This window comes from Salvelinus namaycush, chromosome 9 (assembly GCF_016432855.1).
Source record: "Salvelinus namaycush isolate Seneca chromosome 9, SaNama_1.0, whole genome shotgun sequence".
Taxonomy (NCBI): Eukaryota; Metazoa; Chordata; class Actinopteri; order Salmoniformes; family Salmonidae; genus Salvelinus; species Salvelinus namaycush.
This window is the reverse complement of record NC_052315.1, coordinates 47,067,880-47,094,656: the sequence shown is the minus strand read 5'-3', so window position 1 is coordinate 47,094,656 and position 26,777 is coordinate 47,067,880. Positions and strand designations below refer to the sequence as shown.

The 26,777-nt window shown below is 42.6% G+C and overlaps 1 protein-coding gene across 5 annotated transcripts in view; it reads right to left on the bottom strand.

Annotated features, from left to right (window-relative positions):
• LOC120054142 (ankyrin repeat domain-containing protein 27-like) overlaps positions 1–26,777 on the bottom strand; it is a 36,593-nt gene extending 9,816 nt beyond the window's left edge. For 4 of the 5 annotated variants that reach the window (XM_039001558.1, XM_039001561.1, XM_039001559.1 and 1 more), the window contains exons 1-14: positions 26,668–26,777; positions 18,454–18,576; positions 9,805–9,915; positions 9,244–9,400; positions 8,965–9,119; positions 5,535–5,594; positions 4,632–4,685; positions 4,435–4,500; positions 4,272–4,348; positions 3,817–3,938; positions 2,126–2,204; positions 1,790–1,928; positions 867–959; positions 96–220 (exon numbers count right to left, since the gene is read on the bottom strand). In XM_039001558.1, the coding sequence (XP_038857486.1) occupies positions 96–220; positions 867–959; positions 1,790–1,928; positions 2,126–2,204; positions 3,817–3,938; positions 4,272–4,348; positions 4,435–4,500; positions 4,632–4,685; positions 5,535–5,594; positions 8,965–9,119; positions 9,244–9,400; positions 9,805–9,915; positions 18,454–18,555 (1,340 nt within the window). In that variant the 5' untranslated portion in view covers positions 18,556–18,576; positions 26,668–26,777. The other variant, XM_039001562.1, reaches the window with a different exon arrangement.

Below are 26,777 nucleotides of genomic sequence, written 5' to 3'. Positions count from 1 at the left end.
CAATCTTTCGGTTACTGTCCCAACGCTCTAATCGCTAGGCTACCTGCTGCCCCGTCATAACAAACCTGTGTGTGGTATTGCGTGCGTGTGCTCACCCAGAGACCCGGAGCTCACAGTGATCACAGGAGCAAAGGGGGTGACACATCTTCACCCCGTCCTCATCGCTTTCGTTTTCACTCAACACACGCCTGACCTCCGCTTCGTTACCGTTGGCTATGTGCTACAGGACACACACACACACACACACCATCAGTTAAAAAAAAAAAAATCATCATACGGACAATTGATTTTTAAAAACCCAAAGAAAGTTGGTTAAACAATGTTTTCATGTGAACAAATTAAATTGTTTAATGGAGTAAGGTATCCAACAATAGACCATGATGCCCAGTCAGTGCTGGGGAAGCTACTCTGAAATCATAGTTTACCAAGCTACCAATAACTTCACACTAGAAGAAGTTAACACTACACTAAAGCTACCATTATGAGAAAAAAAATGTGTTTACTTAACTAAAGCCACTTTGAAAAATGGCACAGACTACAAATTGCAAGAACAGGTTACTCTGGGGTCAGGTGTTAACAGAATGTGTCATTTAGCCTACTAAACACAAAAACTGTTTCAAGTGAGAATTAGGCAGGTCTGATGCCCTCATATTTTCTTGCAGAAAAAGTAGTGTGTAGTTAAGCTACATCACTACATGGCAAAAAGCTATTAACTACAGAAACCACTACCAACATTAGAATTGAGTTCAACTACCAACAAGCTACTGCAAAATGTAGATAAATTACTAATTTAACTACATGTAGTTCACTACTCCCCAACACAGAGTAAAGCTTTCCTCCCCCCTAAAACTTGGTCATGTTCTCACCTCAAACAGACAGTTGATGGGGGTAGCATCGTTCTGACAGAGCAGGTTTATTTTCTGTGTGAAACGCACCTTGTCGTTCAGTTCCCCGGAGCCCTGCAAACAACAGACACAGTCACTTACTCTGCACACAGGACTTTTTTCCCCCCTCACTCATTTCGGTCAAGTTTGCTCACTATTGTGGCCTGTTATGACAGGTAATGCAGTGATAAAATGGTGTATCTATCTAAGTCAACAGCACTTGGATAGGATATCAGCTACAACAATGTTGTATGTGATGGTGGTGTATAAAGCCATTTTCACAACATTGAGCCAAGTCAAGCTAGCCAGGGCCCAGGTACACTGAGTGAACAAAAACATTAAGAACACCTGCTCTTTCCATGACAGACTGACCCGGTGAATCCAGGTGAAAGCTATAACCCCTTATTGATGTCACTTAAATCCACTTCAAATCAGTGTATACGAACAGGTTAAAGAAGGATTTTTAAGCCTTGAGACAATTGAGACATGGATTGTGTATGTGTGCCATTCAAAGGGTGGACTGGCAAGACAAAAGATTTAAGTGCCTTTGAACAGGCGCACCAGTTTGCGTCAAGAACTGCAACGCTGCTGGGTTTTTCACACTCAACAGTTTCCTGTGTGTATCAAGAACGGTTCACCACTCAAACGACATCCAGCCAACTTGACACAACTGTGGGAAGAGTATGCCCCGACCAATTGAGGCTGTTCTGAGGGCAAAAAAGGAGGGTGCAAATCAATATTAAAGTTTTGTACACTCAGTGTAGTGTAACGTAAGAATGGAGCCACCCTGTGTGAGTGCTACTGTACTTTGTTGTGCTCACCATTTGTCTCTGTCTCAGGAAGTTGACCTAGCTGATGACTGTGTGAGTTCTTACTGTGCGAGTACTACTATACTGTACTGTCACCTTTCGTTCCTGGCTCAGGTTGAGGTTGCCCTGGCTGATGAACTCGACGGCGGCCTCGAACGACGTCAGCCAGTAGCTCAGCTCGTCCTTGGTGGAGTTACAGAAATTGAAGTTCTTGATGTAGCTCAGGTTGGCCATCCTGGAAGAGCATGCGTATTAGTTAAACACTTAACACGTTAATTACTAGTTAATGAATCAATGATTGACTCGGTTTAATTACTAGGTCACTTTAATAATTCATTAATTAATTCAACTAGTTTACTTGAAGTAAATCAAGTCATTCCATGGTCAGTGGTATTAGTAGGTTGAATGTTTTAAGCTGAACATCTTCCTCACCAATTGGGGATCTCCGTCTTCACCAGTAAGTACAGAATGACAGAGAGAAGATCGTCTGCACATACGGCCTCTATGCTCACTGCATGTGAAGGAAAAAAGGGAAATGAAAGGAAGAATTTAATTACGGTGGTTCCTTCGGTAACTGTAACCTGTTAATGTGACTGAGGTTTATGGCAGGGGCACACAGTAGACTAGAGAGACAAGGCTCTTTAAAATGAATACATAAAAAACAGCTTCATCCTACAAACATATGAGTGTTGCTTTACAGAGTTGCTTTACCTGTCAAATGCCCACACAGTCTGTCTAACCTCTGAGAGACAGACAATCTGCCTCTTTCCTTGTCGTTTAGGCTTTAAATTGGTAAATTGGCCAACAGAAATTACGAGTGGATCACACTACGCCACAGAGACAGGGTAAGGGTTGTTATGTGGCCAACAAGGTTTGATTTCCAAAACAAACACATTAGGTCCTAAGAGTCAGGATATTGTTATGCGTATGTACAGAGTTAATTATATTACCAGGCAGGGAGTAAACAGAAATTGAAAAATGGAGGACATTATGTGGGACTGTGCAGAGTTCAGTCAACTTTCCTACACACCCTGACATGGGCAGTTACAATGACCAGCCTTGTAAGCTACTTATAGTAACTTAATGTCATCATAAAACATTGGTAAATCAGCACTTGTGCACATGTAACATTTTCTACCTGTAACTTTCTGGATGAAAGCTAAAATTATATTTGACTCAGAGGAAGAAGCATGACCTTACAGACATGTGGTAGAGAGGTCAATGGAACACAGACCATGGGGGGGTAGAAAAGGGCCGGCGGATTGGAACACAATCAACAAATCTGATCTAACAAAGTGGCAATCCGTAATGATTTATGTATTGTAACAGGCCCACAATGTGGTTACTACAGTCTGATTTGGATATAATTGGCTGTTTCGATGCATAACATTCAGAAGTAGACGCTTTCAGGTTTCGAAAAAGTGACTCCTAAATGCTAACTCCCGTTCTTATAAGCTGGTAGCATAGCTAGCGTGGAGAAATGGGTGGTGGTAGTCAGTCGATTTTTAACTGGAATGCAGTTGATTGGTGACAATAACATGAAATTGTATTGGGGTTGACATCCATACGAGCATTATACTCAGATTGTTACCTCAACACAGTGTGAAATATACATATAAACAATAGCCTAAATGTAGGATCATTTTGCTGAGGGGCAATGAGGAGATTCGGGATCTTTTCCCCACACGTTTCCATGGCATTTACACTGTTTTGGTTTTTTAAACCTTTATTTAACTAGGCAATTCAGTTAAGAACAAATTCTTATTTACAATGACAACCCACTATTCCCCGGTAGGCTAACTGCCTTGTTCAGGGGCAGAACGACAGATATTTACCTTGTCAGCTCAGGGATATGATCAAGCAACCTTTCGGTTACTGGCCCAACGCTCTAACCACCTGCCAACCAACCACCACCTGGCTACCTGCCGCCCCATGGTTGAGTTCCATTGATCTCTTTACCGCATCTATGGTCTTACCATAACAAACGGTCCAGAATCCATTTTAAAGGCACATTTACGTTCCAGTGTCAATTGTGCTGTTTATGACACAACAACACTGTCTAAACTTCTGCCGATGTCTGCATTTCATGTCACAGAGAGACAAGAGACAGACAGATGGTATACCTGAGCTGCTGGGGGACTGCATGATGGTGAGTCCCACCTTTCTGAGGCAGAGCAGCTTGTGTAGAGGAGAGGTGCAGTGGTTCAACTGGCTCAGCTCTCTCTTGGCCCGGGGTATATTTATACTGTATTTGGTAATAGGGAAATACAACTGGGTATTGATACTATAGTAGAATTCAGGGACACACTACAGGTTATAGTACTGAATGGCTAGGTGATATTGATACTGGATGAGACAGGCAAACATACTCCTATAGTCTATAGACATAACGGAACAGGTTATCAGACCTATTTGATATGATGAAGATCAGTTTGTATTAGAAGTGGTATATGAGCGATATGGTGGTGTGGGCCTTTTTGTTTGTGTTGTATGCAGACTTGCAAAGTTTCTCAACCAGCATGTATAATGCGATGGCTGTATATCGTTACTTTGGACTGTAAACATAAAAGCAACCAACCTAAATTCAGATTTGACCCCCAAGTCTTTCTGCTGCAGGTCCTGCAGACCTCTGGTGGTTTTGTTGAAGGCAGAATCCTGTTGAAACAGTGATAATTAACCTTTACCGCATGGTGATTCTGAGGATTTAAAAGACTGACAGTAATATCAAATACTGTACAGACCTGGCTGGCTTCAAGAGTTCCCACAAAGTTAAAGATTAAATCATGGATACCATGATGTATATACATCTGAAAGATAAAACCGAAATTATGTATACTGACAACATTTCATAAAAACACATGAAGCATTATAGTGTCACACAACTCCGTAGAGCAGTTTTCACATGTTGAACACAGCACAATAGACAGAACTCTCTTACTTCCACCGCTTGTTTAAGGAGAGTCATCTGGAGATCCTGTTTGGCCAGAACTTTCTGAAAGACAGGAGGTATAACCAATCTTGTTCATATCTCAGGAAAGACAACTGGGTTGTGGTCCAGTAGGCACGTAGAAATGGAAAACCAACCTGAACTTGTCCAATTAGAAACATTTAAAAAACATTGCTACAGTGTGACCTACTGAACATGACTCAAGATGTGTAGATAATCAGGCAGTTTTGCCGACTTAACGACTTTGTCACTAGATTTAGCGAGTTCTCAGACCCCTCCAGCTACTTTTATTGGTAAACGAGTATAGCAACACGTTTAGCTACTATTTAAGGCTTTTGGTTGATTTAGTGACTTCCCTATTTGTGTGAGTGTGTGCCCACTTGGCTGAGCCTACCTGTGCTGCTCTGAGCACTGCTCCCTCTCTACCGGCACGTGTGCCCCTTCCCCCACCTCTCTTCGCTCCCTCCCCGTCTCTCTCCACTCTAGCCTCTCCGCCCCCTCTCTGCTGCAGCGAGAGAAGTGAATTTATTAAATTGTTCCTTGTTGTTAAATGATATCACAGCTCTCCGGCATAAATAATAATACTTTTTTTTTTAAAGTAAAAAATATATATTCTAAAAAAGTTATATTAAAATACAAATTAATTGATTCCTTTTTGTTCTCCTTCAAACATTCTATTTATTTTTGCTTTGGAGAATGTTGCATTGCATGAGAGACTGAGGGACAGCATAAGTATAAGTATTTTTTTATGTGCAAAATAACATTATGACATCCCTATTACTTCATGAGGTCATCTAGTGACTTTTAGCGACAAATGGAGCAACCAACAGCTACTTTCCTTGAAAAATAGTTGGCAACACTACAATCTAACAGTCATGTTCCTACAGTACTTACCAGGCTCGAGTCTCTCAACAGGCACTGAATACATTTAGTATAAAGGGCATTCACGGAGTCCTGCGGAGAGAGAACAGTCACAGGTTAGAGCAGTGGTCACAGCAGAATAAATATGATATATCGCATACAGTCCGGTCCAAAATTATTGGCACCATTGATAAAGCTGAGAAAAAGAAAAAAAAAAAAAAAGAAAAAATGTAATTTACTGAGCTAATGTATGCCCCCATTTTTTTACATTTAATTATACTAACACAATTGGTCAGAGAAAACTATTTTGTTTAAGAAGTAGTAAAAAATAAAAATAGGGGTGTAAATTATTGGCACCCTTGTTTTCAATATTTTACCTTGCGAGGATAACGCCACTGAGCCTTTTTCTAAAATGACATTTGCAACCTCTCCCTGTCCGAGTCTAATACCAACATGTTTTAAGCAGACCACCATAGTGCCTGTGTCCAAGAACACTAAGGTAACCTGCCTAAATGACTACCGACCCGTAGCACTCACGTTTGTAGCCATAAAGTGCTTTGAAAGGCTGGTCATGGCTCACATCAACACCATCATCCCAGAAACCCTAGACCCACTCCAATTTGTATGCTGCCCCAACAGATCCACAGATTATGCAGTCTCTATTGCACTTCACACTGCCCTTTCCCACCTGGACAAAAGGAACACCTATGTGAGAATGCTATTCATTGACTACAGCTCAGCGTTCAACACCATAGTGCCCTCAAAGCTCATCAATAAGCTAAGGACCCTGGGACTAAACACCTCCCTCTGCAACTGGATCCTGGACTTCCTGACGGGCCACCCCCAGGTGGTAAGGGTAGGTAACAACACACCCGCCATGCTGATCCTCAACACAGGGGCCCCTCAGGGGTGCGTGCTCAGCCCCCTCCTGTACTCCCTGTTCACTCATGACTGCACGGCCAGGCACGACTCTAACACCATCATTACATTTGCCAAAACAACGAGACAGCCTATAGGGAGGAGGGCAGAGACCTGGCCGTATGGTGCCAGGACAACAACCTCTCCCTCAACGTGATCAAGACAAAAGGAGATGATTGTGGACTACAGTAAAAAGAGGACCGAGCACCCCCCCATTCTCATTCTCGACAGGGCTGCAGTGGAGCAGATTGAGAGCCTCAAGTTCCTTGGTGTCCACATCACCAACAAACTAACATGGTCCAAGCACACCATGACAGTCGTGAAGCGGGCACCACAAAACCTCTTCCCCCTCAGGAGACTGAAAATATTTGGCATGGGCCCTCAGATCCTCAAAAGGTTCTACAGCTGCACCATCGAGAGCATCCTGACTGGTTGCATCACTGCCTGGTATGGCAACTGTTCAGCCTCCGACCGCAAGGCACTACAGAGGGTAGTGCAAACGGCCCAGTACATCACTGGGGCCAAGCTTCCTGCCATCCAGGACCTCTATACCAGGCGGTGTCAGAGGAAGGCCCTAAAAATTGTCAAAGACTCCAGCCACCCTAGTCAGACTGTTCTTTCTGCTACCGCACGGCAAGCGGTACCAGAGCGCCAAGTCTAGGTCCAAGAGGCTTCTAAACAGCTTCTACCCCCAAGCCATAAGACTCCTGAACATCAAATGGCTACCCAGACTATTCACATTGCCCCCTCCCCTCTCCACATCACTGCCACTCTCAGTTGTCATCTATGCATAGTCACTTTAATTAACTCTACCTACATGTACATACTACCTCAACTAACCGGTGCCCCTGCACATTGATTCTGTACCGGCACCCCCCTGTATATATTCTTATTTTATTTTTTACTGCTGCTCTTTAATTACTTGTTACTTTTATCACTTATTCTTATTCGTATTTTTTGAAACTGCACTGTTGGTTAGGGGCTCGTAAGTAAACATTTCACTGTAAGGTCTACGCCGGTTGTATTTGGCGCATGTGACTAATACAATTTGATTTGAGAACACATTGGGAGTGATCTTAGACCCTTCCTTTATACAGAATTGTCCCAGATTGTTGATACCCTCCATCTACACTTCAGGACTGCCTTCTTCAATTCAAACCACAGATTTTCAATGGGGTTCAAGTCCTGAGACTGCGCTATCCATTGCAAAATGTTGATTTTGTGGTCAAACCATTTATTTGTGGATTTTGTTTTGTGCTTGCGGTTATTGTCTTGCTGGAAGATCCACTTGCGGCCAAATTTCAGCCTCCTTGCAGAGGCAACCATGTTTTGGGCTAAAATGTCCTGGTACTGGGTAAAGTTCAAAGGGCCACAGGACTAGTGGAAGGGAAACAGCCCCATAACATCAAAGATCCACCACCTTTATAGTCGGTATGGGGTTCTTTTCTGTATACGTATATTTTTTCCCGATGCAAAACACTACTGGTGTGCGTGGACTAAGAGCTCTACTTTCATATCATCCAGAAAATGTAAACACATGGAGTTTGCTAAACGGCATTGGTACTTGGATTGGAACCGGTGCTATGGTCAGATGACATGAAAATAGAGCTCTTTGGCCACGCACACCAGTGGTGGGTTTTGCATCCTGGGGCCCTTGTTAAGGTCAACAGCATCATGAACTTTACTCAGTACGAGGACGTTTTAGACAAAAACCTGAGCAATTGAATTAGTATAAAATAATTTCACTATTTTTGGAGCATACAATTGAGCTCAGTATTTGCACTTATTTTACACAGTATTTTTTGCTCAGCTTTATCAAGGATTCCAATAACTTTGGCTCTGACTATGTTACTTTGTCTTATACAGTACAATGTATATTAATAGTATAGTATCTATTACATTATAAATGAGTGCACTAGCTATGTATTCCAGTATACAAAACTTTAGGAACACCTCCCTAATATTGAGTTGCACCCCCTTTTGCCCTCAATTCGTCAGGCATGGATTCTACAAGGTGTCGAAAGCGTTCCACAGGGGTGCTGGCCCATACTGACTCAAATGCTTCCCATAGTTGTTGTGTCAAGTTGGCTGGATGTCTTGTGTGGTGGACCATTCTTGATACACACGAGAAACTGTTAAGCGTGTAAACCCCAGCAGCGTTGCAGTTCTTGACACAAACTGGTGCGCCTGACACCTACTACAATACCCCGTTCAAAGGCACTTCAATATTTTGTCTCACCCATTCCCCCTCTGATTGGCACACATCCACAATCCATGTCTCAAGGCTTAAAAATCATTATAGAATCCTTCTCCTCCCCTTCATATACACTGATTGAAGTGGATTTAACAGGTGATAAGAGATCATAGCTATCAGCTGGTCAGTCTACGTCATGGAAAAAGCAGGTGATCCTTAAGTTTTGCACACTCAGTGTACGTTATCATGCGTGGAAATGGCTTTACCCGATCCTTAGATAGGTGGTTGTGAAATTGTTAGCTAGCTAGCAGTGAGCTAGTAGTGTCCATCAGGATTAGGCATGGTGCTTACAATGTGGTGTCGCAGTCCCTTCCTTTCCTGCTCTTTAAAGGAACTGCAGAAGCTGCTTATGAACTTGTCCAGTTTCTCCGCATGGCGGCCCAGAAACTCCCTGACATCCTCCACATTCTTCAGACAGTACAGGCCTGGGCTGGGGGTCACCTCCACTGAGAGGGAGACAAGAAAGTTGAGAGTGAGATGGTGGCTGTAGGCATTTGTATCTGGTTCAACATCAACTAAATCGCACACCCACTTAAATACACTTTTATGGCTTCTGGAGGAGAGCCGTACCTGGGCTTTGGTCTGTGTCGATGGGCCTGGCAATACAGAGGATGCTGTAGCTCTGCTCCTTCTCATTGTAAAAGGTCTCCTCAAACAGGATGGGCACGTTGGCTGGGGCCTGGAACCCTGCGCCGAGTCTGACCTGGCTGTCCTGGATGGTCAACTCCTATCAGAGAGGAAGCAGACCCCAATATCCTCCGTTATAGCAGAGTAGAATCAACCAAAGAGATACAGTTAGGCCAGAGAATATGAAATAGTCTAATGTTTTGGTGTAGTGCACCAATGATTCAACACATAATGTACCATGTTAAAATAGAGGACAATGTTACACTGAGAAATTGTATACTAGTGTACTAACTGTAGAATCAAGAGATGGCTAATACTTTTTTTTATTTAACTAGGCAAGTCAGTTAAGAACAAATTATTATTTACAGTGACGGCCTACCCCAGCCTAAACTGGGACAATTGTGTGCCGGCCTATGGTACTCCCAATCATGGCCGGATGTGATACAGCCTGGATAGAGACTGTGGCGTTTCCAGATGCCGTGGTACTGGTCTGATGGAACTTACCTTCCCATCTACAGTCTGATATCCCTCTCCAGAGGGCTGTAAAACGTAGGTTTCAAACTGGGCTGCTGTGTACGCCCCAAGGGTTAGACTTCCACGGCACGGCACCAAAACCTGGGGGCACAGTAATATGATCATCATCAAGGTTTTTAAAAAATAAACATGTTTCTCGTGACTCTAAGAATTGATTTATCAATGGTTTCATTGGTAAAGTTTCTACAATAAAAAGCATCTGATCTTACTGTGACATTGCTACTTCGCCCCGGGAAATAGCCTTGATTTCTTTATGATATGGCCTACTGCCCAGTGCCCACATGCAATCCAATATCCATGACCGTAGTGTCGGCACAAACTCGTTGCTTCTCTTTTAAAGCTTTTAAAAATCTCACATGATTGTAACACTGTAAATGCAGAAATATACACATTCATCAACTCAAAAGTTCTCAAAGTCACCACAGTATTTTGTCGACGTAGCCTAGTTAACAGGCCTATGCTTGTTGGCCAACTGGTAAAATATGAGGTTACAGACTAGTGAAAGTTAAAACTAATGCAATTTATGTTTGACTGAAAGATGCAGCTTGGTCATGTTCTCTCCCCTTGCACCTGGCTATCGGGAAAATTTGGGAAGTTTGTGCCTGTTTTTACTTTGCATATTAGAGCTTATGCATAGGTCTATATGAGCCCAAGCCCACCCAAAAAAACTGAATTAAAATAATGATTGAGCCGTTATACAATACATTGCCTACCTTACATTACGCATGGCAGAAAAACATTGTCTTTGGTACATAATTAGTCTAGCCTATACTCCAAAATGTATTCTAGTAATCACCTTTGAGTGTGTACCATCTTATTATGCATACTGGATGGACTGGTTACCTTTTGCTACGCTCAAAATGTTCTATCCATGAGTCTGGGAGAGAACGTATAGGCCTAAGCCAGTGGTCACCAACCCGTCGATTGGTTGATCTCCAAGGCATTCCTAGTCGATCACCAAACATCTCTGTAAAAAGAACAAGGATAAAGCCTTGCACTGTTGGCGGTTGTTTGTTCTGTTGGCGGTAGATGCACTTGATTCAGCAGCCATAGTTCCAGGAAGGCAGTGGTTTTTTTTCCAACAAAAAATATATATAAATGTATTTAAAAATATATATATCTTCCTTTATTATTTTCCCCTAACCCTACCATCCCTCCCATAATTGGAGTAAACTAATCAACAACAACAGTTAGGCTTCAGCTTCCATACTTTCATGACTCCAAGGCCTCCGATCAGCTTGGAAAACGGCTGACAGATAGCCAGTCCCCCCGCTCTCCCACGTAAATCTTATGCAGCTGAGAACCCAAAAACTCTAAATGTCAAAAAGTGAATATTGGAACAATATTTCTAAGATAGGAATGGTCAGTGGGGATCTAAAGAATAATCATGTCAAATTGTTTTTCTATTTTGTGATGTCATTAAAAACGGTATAACAAAAATACTAACTTGACATAGTGTGAAAGCTCTTCAAGTTTACATCCTTTACATTGAGTAGGAAATATGAACAATTACATTTTTTTGTTAAGATAGAAAACTGAAATCACATTCCTAACGAGAACATAGTTATGTGCAATGGACATGAAAACTAAGCCACACACACCGAATGAGGTCAGAAGAGCGTGTCAGTGTGATGGAACCGCCCTTTTCGGCCAGAGTGCTTAAAAGGACCCGCTAAGAATTAACATGCAGACCAGCAAACGTGAAGCGTGAGCTAAAAGATGTGAGAGCGTGGTCCACACGTTGAAATGGTTAGAAACTGGAATCTCCACACAAGGTGAAGATAAAGACTAGACCATAACATTGCCAGTCTGCAGCTGGGCATGTAAAAGTGGTCCTAGAACTTTGACTAAAGACACAAGGTGGGAAGGGAAAAAATCCCATCTCAGACAACCATTGGTGCATCTGAAGATCTGTTCTATTTTAACACAAGACCAAGATAACTACGAAGGACATTGTGACCTCGGGTTTAAGGCTCTGGTTGTCCACTAATCGAGCCATTCCCCATACAAGGATTGATTGGTTTCAACAGAGACGACGAACAAAGCCATCTACGCATGAATACATTGCATTTCTTACCAAAACGGGTGGCAACTTGTGTAAGGTATATGGTTACTGTGAGCGTTGTTTCCAAATGTATGATAAATGTCCATTTTTCCCCTCTCTCTCTATTTTCCACATGTGTAACATCATATCTTGTCAGTCCATTATAGAGGACAAATACATTAGAGTGTCTAGTTTGAGAAACAGACACCTCATAAGTCCTCAACTGGCAGCTTCATTAAATAGTACCCGCAAAACACCAGTCTCAATGTCAACAGTGAAGAGGCGACTCCGGGATGCTGGCCTTCTAGGCAGAGTTGCAAAGAAAAAGCCATATCTCAGACTGGCCAATAAAAAGAAAAGATTAAGATGGGCAAAAGAACACAGACACTGGACAAAGGAACTCAGCCTAGAAGGCCAGCATCCCGGAGTTGACAGTTGAGGACTTGTGAGGCATCTGTTTCTCAAACTAGACACTCTAATGTACTTGTCCTCTTGCTCAGTTGTGCACCGGGGCCTCCCACTCATCTTCCTATTCTGGTTAGAGCCAGTTTGCACTGTTCTGTGAAGGGAGTAGTACACAGAGTTGTACGAGATCTTCAGTTTCTTGGAAATTTCTCGCATGGAATAGCCTTCATTTCTCAGAACAAGAATAGACTGACGAGTTTCAGAAGAAAGTTCTTTGTTTCTGGCCATTTTGAGCCTGTAATCGAATGCACAAATACTCAACTAGTCTAAAGGCCAGTTTTATTACTTCTTTAAAATCAGCACAACAGTTCTTAGCTGTGCTAACAATTACGGATTACTGGACTAAACACGCGAACGAAAAGGAGGTACTTGGACATAAATGGACTTTATCGAACAAAACAAACATTTATTGTGGAACTGGGATTCCTGGGAGTGCATTCCGATGAAGATCAAAGGTAAGTGAATATTTATAATGCTATTTATGAACATTTGAACATCTTGGCCATGTTCTGTTATAATCTCCACCCGGCACAGCCAGAAGAGGACTGGCCACCCCTCATAGCCTGATTCCTCTCTAGGTTTCTTCCTAGGTTTTGACCTTTCTAGGGAGTTTTTCCTAGCCACTGTGCTTCTACACCTGCATTGCTTGCTGTTTGGGGTTTTAGGCTGGGTTTCTGTACAGCACTTTGAGATATCAGCTGATGTAAGAAGGGCTATATAAATACATTTGATATGATTATGCTCACTCAGCTGTGCCTCAAAAGTTATACAACAAATGATCCATTATACACGTGATCATATAACTAACATGTTGAAATATTTCAAAATGGTCTGAAAAGAACAACATTGGCAGGGCAATTCAAGCACAGCCAATCTGCAGTGATAATGTATTGGGCATATAGCCTACTACAACCCTCCTTGCTACAGAAATGTTTTTAACAGGTTAATGTTGCAAAGGATTATGTTTTTTTAACTCTTGATATAAAAAAATCTGAGCAGTAGATATGACCACCACAGCCCTAACATTGTCAGCCGGTGATTGTCAAGCAAATAACTGTCGGTCTCACAGTAATTGACCGTTAATTAACAAACACATTTAGCATCTCCTGGCTTCTACACACCCACTGATCACAATTTTAAAAAGTCTAATAAATCCATTTAATACAGCCTACACCATCACAATAAATCCATTATTTATTTTCAAAAACAGGTCTAAAGAAACATGATATAAAGAAAATGTAGTCTATTTCAGATTAACAGAATGCTATACTGAGTTGTCCTTATGTTAGGCCGTGATCTGGCTATGTCATATGGCTGTGGGCAACACTAGTTCATTTAGCAGACAACATTTGCTTAGAATTCCATGGCATTATTTTATAGTATGAAAAGAATGAGAAAAAAGAAGAAACCCGCACACTGCTCGATAGTATCACTGCCCTTTAACAAGCTTTACGTATCGGCCTCACAGCCTTCGTCAGAGCTATCGTCAGAGTTTTTTTAAATTGGCACACTTATGTAGACCTAGCCCCACCCACATCCGCTCCAACGCATCGAATGGGGTTGGAGTCGAGGGAAAATAAATAAGTGCTACCAAATAACAATATGCATTTCATAAATATTCAAATAAAGTGTGTACATAAAACATATTAAACACGTCTGTAAAACCACAACACTTAACCAGCATGGCTACCACAGCATTCTGCAGCGATATACCATCCCATCTGGTTTGTGCTTAGTGGGACTATCGTTTGTTTTTCAACAGGACAATGACCCAACACACCACCAGGCTGTGTAAAGGCTATTTGACCAAGAAGGACAGTGATGGAGTGCTTCATCAGATGACCTGGCCTCCACAATCAACCGACCTCAACCCAATTGAGATGGTTTGGGATGAGTTGGATAGCAGAGTGAAGGAAAAGCAGCCAACAAGTGCTCAGCATATGTGGGAACTACTTCAAAACTGTTGGAAAAGCATTCCTCATGAAACTGGTTGAGAGAATGCCAAGAGTGTGCAAAGCTGTCAAGGCAAAGGGTAGCTACTTTGAAGAATCTCAAATATATTTTGATTTGTTTAACACTTTTTGCTTACTACATGATTCCATGTGTGTTATTTCATAGTTTATGTCTTCGCTATTATTCTACAATGTAGAAAATAGTAAAAATAAAGAAAACCCCAGAATGAGTAGGTGTGTCCAAACTGTTGACTGGTGCTGTATAGCTGGCAAACATTAGTAGTGCATTTCATACAACTGTAACTTGATCACCTCACCAAGTTAGAGGAATGCTTTTTGTAAACAAACACACGTGACTGGCTCAAACAGCTGTTTTGGGAAACTAGTAAGCGTCATAATAAGAAATAATCTAACAGGCATAATTATTAACATAATCTGCTTTATCTATTACCTAGTGCACAAGTTGACTGCAGGTATCTATACAAAAAAAATGTTTTTAAAGTACTGATATTAAAAAGTATAACCAACACTAAAATTGTATTGGAAACTCATACTGATGCTATTTCGAAAAACCCGGGATACAGTATACCGCCCAACCAAGAGTTTCTCTCTGCATTTCCTTCATAACGCTAAGTTTGACAATTATTTGCTAGGAGATAGCAAGCTTGTCGACATGTTGTTTCAGCTAGCTAATCTAACTAGCCTGAAGATGTGCTAACAGTGCATGATGTTGGGTTCTAAGAATATGAAATATACTTATTCATGTCACTGAGGGCGAGAGGGTAATGTATAACGTTTACATTATATCAGGTATCCTATTGAAATATTGAGTGCAGGGAAGCGATCACGTGGCAGGCATTGATAAGGGGAGAGAGCCATGGATTAGGGATTAGAACAGGGCTCCGGGCAGCCGAGCGGAAATGGAGGAAAACTCGCCTCCCTGCGGACCTGGCATCCTTTCACTCCCTCCTCTCTACATTCTCCTCTTCTGTCTCTGCTGCTAAAGCCAATTTCTACCACTCTAAATTCCAAGCATCTGCCTCTAACCCTAGGAAGCTCTTTGCCACCTTCTCCTCCCTCCTGAATCCTCCTCCCCCTCCTCCCCCCTCCTCCCTCTCTGCGGATGACTTCGTCAACCATTTTGAAAAGAAGGTCGACGACATCCGATCCTCGTTTGCTAAGTCAAACGACACCGCTGGTTCTGCTCACACTGCCCTACCCTGTGCTTTGACCTCTTTCTCCCCTCTCTCTCCAGATGAAATCTCGCGTCTTGTGACGGCCGGCCGCCCAACAACCTGCCCGCTTGACCCTATCCCCTCCTCTCTTCTCCAGACCATTTCCGGAGACCTTCTCCCTTACCTCACCTCGCTCATCAACTCATCCTTGACCGCTGGCTACGTCCCTTCCGTCTTCAAGAGAGCGAGAGTTGCACCCCTTCTGAAAAAACCTACACTCGATCCCTCCGATGTCAACAACTACAGACCAGTATCCCTTCTTTCTTTTCTCTCCAAAACTCTTGAACGTGCCGTCCTTGGCCAGCTCTCCTGCTATCTCTCTCAGAATGACCTTCTTGATCCAAATCAGTCAGGTTTCAAGACTAGTCATTCAACTGAGACTGCTCTTCTCTGTGTCACGGAGGCGCTCCGCACTGCTAAAGCTAACTCTCTCTCCTCTGCTCTCATCCTTCTAGACCTATCGGCTGTCTTTGATACTGTGAACCATCAGATCCTCCTCTCCACCCTCTCCGAGCTGGGCATCTCCGGCAAGGTCCACGCTTGGATTGCGTCCTACCTGACAGGTCGCTCCTACCAGGTGGCGTGGCGAGAATCTGTCTCCGCACCACGTGCTCTCACCACTGGTGTCCCCCAGGGCTCTGTTCTAGGCCCTCTCCTATTCTCGCTATACACCAAGTCACTTGGCTCTGTCATATCCTCACATGGTCTCTCCTATCATTGCTATGCAGACGACACACAATTAATCTTCTCCTTTTCCCCCTCTGATAACCAGGTGGTGAATCGCATCTCTGCATGTCTGGCAGACATATCAGTGTGGATGACGGATCACCACCTCAAGCTGAACCTCGGCAAGACGGAGCTGCTCTTCCTCCCGGGGAAGGACTGCCCGTTCCATGATCTCGCCATCACGGTTGACAACTCCATTGTGTCCTCCTCCCAGAGTGCTAAGAACCTTGGCGTGATCCTGGACGACACCCTGTCGTTCTCAACTAACATCAAGGCGGTGACCCGTTCCTGTAGGTTCATGCTCTACAACATTCGCAGAGTACGACCCTGCCTCACGCAGGAAGCGGCGCAGGTCCTAATCCAGGCACTTGTCATCTCCCGTCTGGATTACTGCAACTCGCTGTTGGCTGGGCTCCCTGCCTGTGCCATTAAACCCCTACAACTCATCCAGAACGCCGCAGCCCGTCTGGTGTTCAACTTTCCCAAGTTCTCTCACGTCACCCCGCTCCTCCGCTCTCTCCACTGGCTTCCAGTTGAAGCTCGCATCCGCTACAAGACCATGGTGCTTGCCTACGGAGCTGTGAGGGGAACGGCACCTCCGTACCTTCAGGCTCTGATCAGGCCCTACACCCAAACAAGGGCACTGCGTTCATCCACCTCTGGCCTGCTCGCCTCCCTACCTCTGAGGAAGTACAGTTCCCACTCAGCCCAGTCAAAACTGTTCGCTGCTCTGGCACCCCAATGGTGGAACAAACTCCCTCACGACGCCAGGTCAGCGGAGTCAATCACCACCTTCCGGAGACACCTGAAACCCCACCTCTTTAAGGAATACCTAGGATAGGATAAAGTAATCCTTCTAACCCCCCCCCCCCCCCCCCCCCCCCCCCCCCCTTAAAAGAGTTAGATGCACTATTGTAAAGTGGTTGTTCCACTGGATATCATAAGGTGAATGCACCAATTTGTAAGTCGCTCTGGATAAGAGCGTCTGCTAAATGACTTAAATGTAATGTAAATGTAATGTAAATGATTAGTGATGAGGGGGGGGGGGGGTCGAGATCAGGTCACGTTAAGGGAGAAATAAAAGTTTATGGCCCGTATCACTTAGTGTCCTGCCTAGCAGTAAAGATGCAATGTTTGTACAGATGTGTAGGAGGAGACTCAGCCTAGGAGGAAGGGCTACATATCAGTGCTTGTGTAAAAATGTTTGTCTGAATGTAGCTGTATTGACCCTCTGGGAAGAATAAACTTAGTTAAACTTTCATAGTGTCTGTAGAGTTTTTTTACTCTGAGAATTGGAACCTGACAATGGTAAACAACTAGCCAGCTATGAAGTTGACAGTCCAATCAAAGACCTTAATCTTAGACACAAGACCTTGACTTGTAGCCAATTACTTTTTAATAAAAATTCATTAACAGGCACCGCTTTGATTATATGCAACGCAGGACAAGCTAGTTAAACTAGTAATATCATCAACCATGTGTAGTTAACGAGTGATTATGTGAAGATTGATTGTTTTTTTATAAGATAAGTTTAATGCTAGTTAGCAACTTACCTTGGCTCCTTGCAGCCACAAGGTCCTTTTGACGCTGCACTCGGGTAACAGGTGGTCAGCCTGCCACGCAGTCTCCTCGTGGATTGCAATGTAATCGGCATCCAAAAAGGCCGATTACCGATTGTTATGAAAACTTGAAATCAGCCCTAATTAATATCGGCCATGCCGATTAATCAATGAAGCACCGAAGATGGACTTTTGCTGGCTAGCTCACCCAGCAGGTGCTGAGACAATCACGCGCAACCACAGAAAATCAATGACATCTACGCTCTGTAATTCATTTTCTGTCTGCCCCTCCACCACAGAAAGCAAAGAGTGAGGCTGAAACAGCTGCATTTGAGCTGTCTTATTTCAACGAAAATGTACCAAAACAACAATACAATGGGAAAGCAACCACATGTGCTTTATTAGATCAATCAAATGTTTTAAATGTTATTATTTACTGATGATATATTGTTGTGACATGAAATAACAGAAATGCATGCACATTTCCTAGATATTGGTGGGGCTCCACCCCACCTGCCACATCCCCACTGCTTGCCTGAACATGCTACTATTCTGCTGAGCCTAGTCCCTAATACATACATAATGTAAAAGGCTGAGCACTATATGTAGGCCCACAGCCATAGCTGTCAGTCACTCACGATGCCATGGAGCTCTGCCACTCTGCTGCACAGGTCAGGTCGCTGCTTCTCCAGCGCCAGATAAAAAGGGTTGTTCTGGAGGTTCTCATCATACAGAGCCATAAGGAACTGGATCTCTGGCTCCTGGGAGGAAGAGAGGACAGTTTACAGTAAATATGTGGTGGGAGGGAAGGATTCCATACCAGGAACTTCAGCTGACAAAACATGCATTCATGTTCCTCCAAAAGGACCAGAGATTCAGCCCTCGACAGTGACCATATGGGACTCGTTTCAGGAAACTAAGCGTATGTCGCGTGTCACTACTTCACAGGAGAGCCATTTGAACGTAAACGTTTTAATTTTTATCAAAATACATTTTGGGGCAGAAAAGTATTCTGGAACATGTTAACTTTCATGTGCCTTAATAACAAACATGTATGCCATCTGTAAATACAAATACAATTGTTAAAATAGAAGCCTAGTTGGTTTAGCCCCGGAAACAGGCAGGAACCTTCCCGTCTAGCCATGCCATGATTGCCATGTAGCAAGCTTTTGTCTATAACATGAGCTGGTCAGTATGTGTAGGTAATCCTTTCTAACACAGCTTTTTTGAAAAATATCACAAAGTAGAACTGGCTGAGTGTTGCTCTCCACATTCTGGAGGACCGAGTTTTGAAATCAGTGGAAATAAAGTATGATAGCTGAGGAGATGGAGAAAATTCTGCCGTTTGATTGCAAATAGTCAAAAAGAGAACACATAGGCTGTTGTAGAAAACACCTGTCTCCGGATTACATCTTCAAACTAAAGGAAAGGAAAGGGAAACCATGGCAACCGTGACAGAGTGGGAGAAGTGTCCATCCATGTATACAGGTAAGATAGTCTAGCTTGCTACACTTTCAGATATAATACATTTCTAATTGTCAAAAAGTAGTTTTCATTTCAAGATAAAGTGTACTAGCTAACGTCAGTTGGCTGGCTGGCTCGCTAGCTAGCTAACGTTACGTGCATGATCTGTGTACTAATATTATTTGCATTGCTAGTTATAGCCTAATGTAAACATGTACACTACATCTTCTGTATTATGTGCATGTGACAAATAAAATCTAAGTTTATTTGATATAGTTTGAGTTTACCAGAGACGGTAATGTGATGAACACGGCCTGGACCAAAGTCAAATTAGGATATAACATTAGGCCAACGAGACAGTGTCCAAGTTCTAAAATTCTCTGGTAGAATGCCCTGCTTTTATTTCGTCACACTCACAATTGTAAGCTATTTTCTGTAATTAGCTTGCCATTAACTTGTAAATAATGATCTTGTTGTGAGTTTATTTTCCTGTAATAATGAAGACAAATGAGCTAAAGTGAAGACGTTGTCAGCTATATGATATGGTCATTATTTGAACTGGCTAGCCAGCTAACTTAACATTAGTTAGCTAGTTAACAAGCTAGAAACGAATCATAACATTGTTGATAACGTTGCTTTTAGTTGCCTGGTTAACTAGATTGACATCCTAAATTCATTTTTAAAACGGGTGGGTTTATTGGTGTTAAAATACACTAGTTATACTGTTTTGGACCACCAGGCTGCTGATGTCGTGCAGTCTGTAGTTTTTGTGTTTATACTATTTAATAACGACAAGTTTGATGTTGGACGACAATAGAATGTTCATGATGTCACTGCGACAATTGTCGATAGACGCAGTATAGACCAGCCTTTAGTCTTGAAATCTTTGGTTGTTTAGAACACGGCCTCACATGTGAATCCTTAAAGAGATGGGTGCGGCTAAGGCTTAAGAAGGTGTGAACGATGCTGAATGGGTGTAGACAAAGAGCTCTCCAGTAGGTTTACCAAAAGATTCAAGGGCCATTTTCTCAAAAGTGAAGTTACAAGTTTATCAACTTTCAAAGCAGAATTACTTTCCCATTGTTCCTCAACTGTAGTGTATGATATACCATTTTCTAGCTCTGAGTCTCTACTTTTATCCAATGTAAAAAACAATTACATTATTCGCTAGATAAGACCGAATCGAGCCGGTCGGTCACATATTAGAGTTGTTGACATGAAGTAGATTAGGACTAAACTGCTGGTTGGCTAAGAGGGGTTTCAATATCAATAGTGTCTGCCAAGTGGACAGACTAGTGTTGATGGCACCAGCACATGATTTGTTTGCACAAATGTTTAGTGACCTGACCTGTGCCCCACAAAGTACCTGCAATCCATACAGAACCAGACTAATAATGACTAGCCATCTTTTAAATTAGCATGCCCCTGCAAGGCTTGACATTCAGGTAAATTTGCAAGTGGCACACCGGTCCAGTGCCATCTGAAAGCTACTTGCGCGCATTCAAAAGAATAAAGGCCAGGGAAAGCGGATGTTACCGTTCATTTTCCTATAATGATCAACCCTCCATACACAAACAATGACATTTTAACTTGACAATATGATATTTACATTGATTATTTGGAGAAAAAAAACACTTTTGCGCAATCTCAAAAAGGCTGTAATATATTTAGCGATTTTGAACAGTCAGTAGTACAGTAGGGCCCGTGTTTTGTTTTTCCAGGTTTCCGAGTTCAGGTTTTTACTGAAAATCACACTTGTTGCCCTCAGTCCACAACAATTCTTAAACCACATCAGGAGACCACTTTTGAGGTCTTTAGTTGACCTTTAATTCAATTGCGCGCCTAGCAAGAGACCGTTGTTTGTACTGTACAATGTACAGTGTAGGCTACATGTGATGGCATAGTTCGCTAAACAAATGCCCCGCGATTGATACAAATCATCATGATTTCATTCTGCCAGGTAGACCTACTTTGCAGTCTACAGTTAATTGGGAAGGTATTTTGGGAAAGCCTTTAGAAATGTTGATTCAAACAGTGCATGATGACTGAATTGCGCAACCCGAAGATTCAACCAAGACGTCATACTTTTTGAATACCTGGTTCGCATACCCATTGTTGCATACCCATTGTTGCATACCCATTGTTGCATACCCATTGCTGTTTGAAAAAAAAATCTTGATAAAAAGAATAATTGTGAACCAGAAACTAATCTGACCAGCGAACATTTTTTCCACTGGCACCCTAGCAACAATTAAAATGTGGTGTGTGGGGTGTAGCCTACGTGTCCATCAAGCTGCCTCACGCTACAGAAACAGGAGATAGGCTCCTGCCCTATGGGCTGCTCTGGCTTGGTCAAGGCTTAGGCCTACTTTACTTGAAGAGGACAAAGAAGCAGAGACAGAAACAGCTAGGTCCAGAAGCTCGCTCTCCTCTTTCCTGAGGCATCTTAAACCACAGCAGGAACAACAGGAAGATTGTCTCTCTCCAGGGACACTTTTCACCTCCCTCATTCCGCCAGCCAGCTGCCTCTCAGCTGAGCTTGTTAACGTTCTCGGAAATTAAATTACTAAAAGTTAGTTCACCACATAATTGCATGATCCACAAGGCAGGGCGTAAGATTCTGCCTCTGTATGACTTGCTTGGGAGACCTTGTCACAGACATCAAATTTCAATGAAGCAGTCAGTCGCCCACAAAGACACACAGGAATGATCTAACTAACAGGTTGTTGGAGCGGCAGGTAGCCTAGTGGTTAGAGCGTTGGGCCAGTAACAGAAAGGTTGCTGGATCGAATCCCCGAGCTGACAAGGTAAAAATCTGTTGTTCTTCCCGATCAAAAGCTAAGAGTGCTAAGAGGGCAGATGGTAGCTTTGTAGAGGACACTTGGACATGGTTGTGCATAAACAACACATTTTGTGTGCACTGTCTTGTCTGCATCAGGGGTACTCAAGTATTATTTGAGAAGGTCTGGTCACACAAATTTCCTTGGTGACAAAGTCCCGGATGGATAATGACATTTATCGGCGTAGTAACAAATCCCCACTTCACAACCATCTTGTTGGCGGAGAGAAAATGTTGCAGTTTTAAAGTCAATTTCCGCCAATTATTTTTTGTTGTTGCATGAGGCAGGGATTTTTTCCCTCTGTTTTAAAGCTAATTTCCTGCCATTCTATGCATTCTTCCATGGCGTATGTTTGTTTATATGATACCAGGGGTCGAAGCCCGACCGAGTAAATTAGAAAAATAAAATTACAAAATTCGGGACCTGCAGCCCGTGTTGACCCTGTTCTGGTTTCGGACCCGGTCCGCCAGTTGAGTATGGGGGCTCTACATCTCTGCTTGTTGAGTCAAGTTATAAATGTTCTCCAATCCTGTAAATGTTTAGATGTTAGTTTTTGATTGAAAAGGAGATGAGGCTATCTCAAATAAAATGTTATTGGTCACATACACATATTTAGCAGATGTTTTTAGCAGGTGTAGCGAAATGCTTGTAAATATGAGATTTAGCCAGGTCATACGGCAGGCACTGCGTCGTCACATGTTCTTCTGATGTTAGATTCCAATCAATCCATTGAAAACACCATAAAAACATGTGAGCATCATCCCCAACATGGGGAACAAAAAGAGTATGAAATCCATTCAAGTCTCATCTAAGATCGGTTCATCAGGCTACTCACTTGATTGGTCCTCGTAAACACGCGTTGAAACGCTGAGATCAACATCATCTTTACGAATCCTAGGAATGATAATGCCATGGGGAGGGGGAGGGGGTCTTCACAGCAGCAGCTGGGAATAGGGCTCATCTAGACCAGCCTCTTTGGAGTCTGACCGGGCTTCATAGTGAAGCAGTAACTGTCTTAGTGTGAAGGAAGCAGCACCACTCCACCTCCACCCTCATCTCACTGTGCTGCTCCTTGGTGTCAGATGGATGCTGCCTGCTGGCCTGAAACCCTGAAGAATGTGCCATCTAACCATGTGACCGGTCGGCTGGGTCTGAACAGCCCTGTTTGGGGGAAACCTTCCTTCACACGTGTGGGGAGTGAACCGCACGGCTTACAGCACATTTTCCACTTCAGGAAAGCCAAGGCAGGCATTTCATGATGGGTGGGTTGGTGATGGGATCTGGCCTTTGTCAGCATAAATACAAATGTCCGTTCTCGTCAAGATAATGGGAAATAAAGTATTCTCAGTCTGGCCTTTCATCCTGTTTGGTCATACTGTATAGACCATCACCTGTCAAACTGAATCCACGGTGGGATGAGTGTCTGCAGGTTTTCGCTCCTCTCTTGTACTTGATTGATCAATTAAGGTCATCGATTAGTTAGGAACTCCCCTTTCTTGGTTGTCTAGGTTTTAATTGGACACACATTGATAGGAAATAACAAAAACCAGCATACACTCGCCCCTCCATGGAATGAGTTTGACACCCCAGCTGTACATCAATCTAATATTGATGACAAAAGGTTATCTTGAGGTTGTCAAGTGTTCTACTTATATATCAGTACACTCGTAACAACTTAAGCATTACGAAAGTTCAATTAGATCAAATAAACCTTAACTAGCAAACAAGCCATTCATTTTTTGGTTGAACAAATTCGACACATTGACCTCCGTACAAAAACTCCTTGCTTGGTGGGCGAAAATGAAAAAAAACGGTACTTGCTGGTGGGAGACAGACTTTCCTCCGAGTTGTGCCTCTCACTTCCTCTCTGAACATACTGATAGGCTCCAGGACGAGCATAAACAATTATCGCAATTCAAACACAAGGTTTCAAACTTACCGATTCAATTGCACTTTAAACAAATAGAAGAAAACATAATTTCCCCTGCCAAAGCCATGGCAATGTTTACAGAGTCAGACTCTCGTTTTAATTCATCAATACAGCCAACATCACCATCTATAACATCCATCCTGTTGTTTCCATGGAAAGCCGTTTTCCCAACGACATTGCAGAGTAGGGCTATGTCATGTGCTTGTCCAACAGAATAATAAAATAACTGCAATTGATATAATGTAATTTAGAGTTCTGACCACTACTTCAGTTTCCCATGGATAACATTTCAAAACTGGATATAGTTTTATGTGCCCACAAATCAAATTTCGTGGATGACCATCTTAAATGTGCTATCAAAGGCTTTTAAAATACCCTGGTGACGTATTGAATTCCAACCACCGTTTTGTGTTCTACTTGTAGCCCTGGTTGCCCTGAAAAGAAATGGTAAAACACTTAATTGTGAGGCTAAATATATGGGCTGGTCATGTAGATAAATGAAAGTCAGATAAATGAAAAGCCCATTTTTGCTGGGACTGATAGAGTTAATCCTCGCTAGCGATACAGTTTTTGGAAACCCTCTCATATAAGTGAGAAAGAATCTTTCAAATACAAAAGATACACTTACTGTACACAATTTAGTAAAGTTGAACCAGGCTGTTTTCACAACGACACATTCTCTCACTATGTGCTCGCATTTCCATTGGAAACTACAATTCAACATTTCCGGCTGGATCGCAAGTGCTTCTCAAAATACAGCCGGGTGCAACTTTGCTAAACAGCGTACACTAAGTGTATCTTTTGTATATGCAAGCGAGGCATATTTGCGATTAAACACTTTTTGGGCAACATCTGTGCATTTCTCTAACGCGGCAATAAGGGACGTGGAATAACTACTGTAATGCAATTACATTTGAGTCATAAGGGTTGTGGGCCAATTCTCTTTGAAAGATTAAACGGCAAAAATCTGTCACGGTACACATAGAATTGTGTAATTAAGCGCAGCAACAGTTCCTGGTTTGGGTTTTTGTCGTAGATTTTTGGACAAATCAGGATTGGACGAAGGCAGTGCTTGAACTGGTGATTTTCAAGCCCGGGTGCAGATGATAAACCAATTTCCACTAGATTCCACAGTCACAAAGTCTAAATTGTCTGTTCATTAAAACAAAATCAAAAAAATTCAAATGTTTTGGGGGGAAAGGGAGATACCTAGTCAGTTGCACAACTGAATGCATTCAACCTAAATGTGTCGTCCACATTTAACCTAACCCCTCAATCAGAGGGGTGCGGGGGGCTGCTTTAAATCGACGCCATCTGTGCCCGTTGCTGTTGAAGGTTAACTGCCTTGCTTTCCCCATAGAAATGGCTGAACGAACCAGAGGTAACTCATTTCCGGTTCTTAGGACTACAAGCTGACGAGCTCTACTGCATTCCGCCCAGCAATAAAAACAGGAAGTGACAAACTTTCATGAGATAAGAGAATTTTACTTCTGGGTAACAGAGATTACACTACTGACCTCATGGTCTAGGAATTCTCAAGACAGACTGGTGACCTTTGACACATAGGCTACAGACTCCTTGGCCAATACTACTAAATGAAAAACTGGTCTATTATATAGGCCCTGTAGTATATGGAGCTATACATCTTTAACACAATTGTCCATAACTTCCCAATAGTATCAGACTCTCAAGGTTTATTAAGGTCACTGTTTGAATTGTACCTGCAAGCACTGTATTATTTTACCATTCTTTGGTTTGATATTCAAGTATAGAGTAAACGGTATGTCAGTTTCCATTGCCAAGTTAATTCTACAGAGCATGACAGCCCCTACATATACTTTTTTCTGCATTCTTGGGGGAACTTCCATGTCGGTCTCAACCATTTTTGGATGTACAAGTAGCCCAAGTCACATGTTGCTCTGCACCCACTCATGTGCAATTGATCATTAGGCCTATGTTCTTATTAGTCTTCCCAAGACCTCACTGTGGATAGGCTGGTCATGGCTAGAAAGAATACAGCTTTTGTTAAATTGACGTCAAAAGTCGTTTGTTTTTAGTTAACCATAACCGAATTCTCCTAACCTGCTACAAAAAGTCAAAAGCTGTATCCCATCTAGTCACAACGGACAGGACAGGTGCCCCAGGGATACTATAGTGCCACATGTTGAGAACTTCCAGGTAATGGCTAAACAAGACTGACAAATTGTGAAATGTGGTAGCAATTTCGTGTGGTAAGCTGTACGTGATAATCAATGTCAAACAAATGCTTGTTTTGAAAGTGGAATCAAGCAAAACAGCATTGAAATCCATAACAGCTGCCCGGATCGAGAGGAACACTTCACTTAAAGTCGTAGCAATCAAGTCACTGTTCTGCCATTTCGACATTGACCATTCCCAGCATATATATATATATATATATAGCAAATGGATTGCAACATCTACATGGGTAGAGGTTTCAATGCCAAATATGTGTTCTTACATTAGCTAGCAAGTTAGCTAGCTAACGTTAACTTAGCTAGCTAAAAGATGAGCAGCTAACGTTTTCTATCACAACAACAGCAAGTGTCGGCTTGGATGGACATTCATACAAACACAATATAGCTATGTCCATAACGTACCTCTTTATCTGCTAAACACTCCGGAATTGCATTGCAAATTGCACTTCTTCAAAAGCCTGACCGTAAACAGAAGAAAGTCTACCATTTGATGCCAGTTTGGCTGTCAGCAC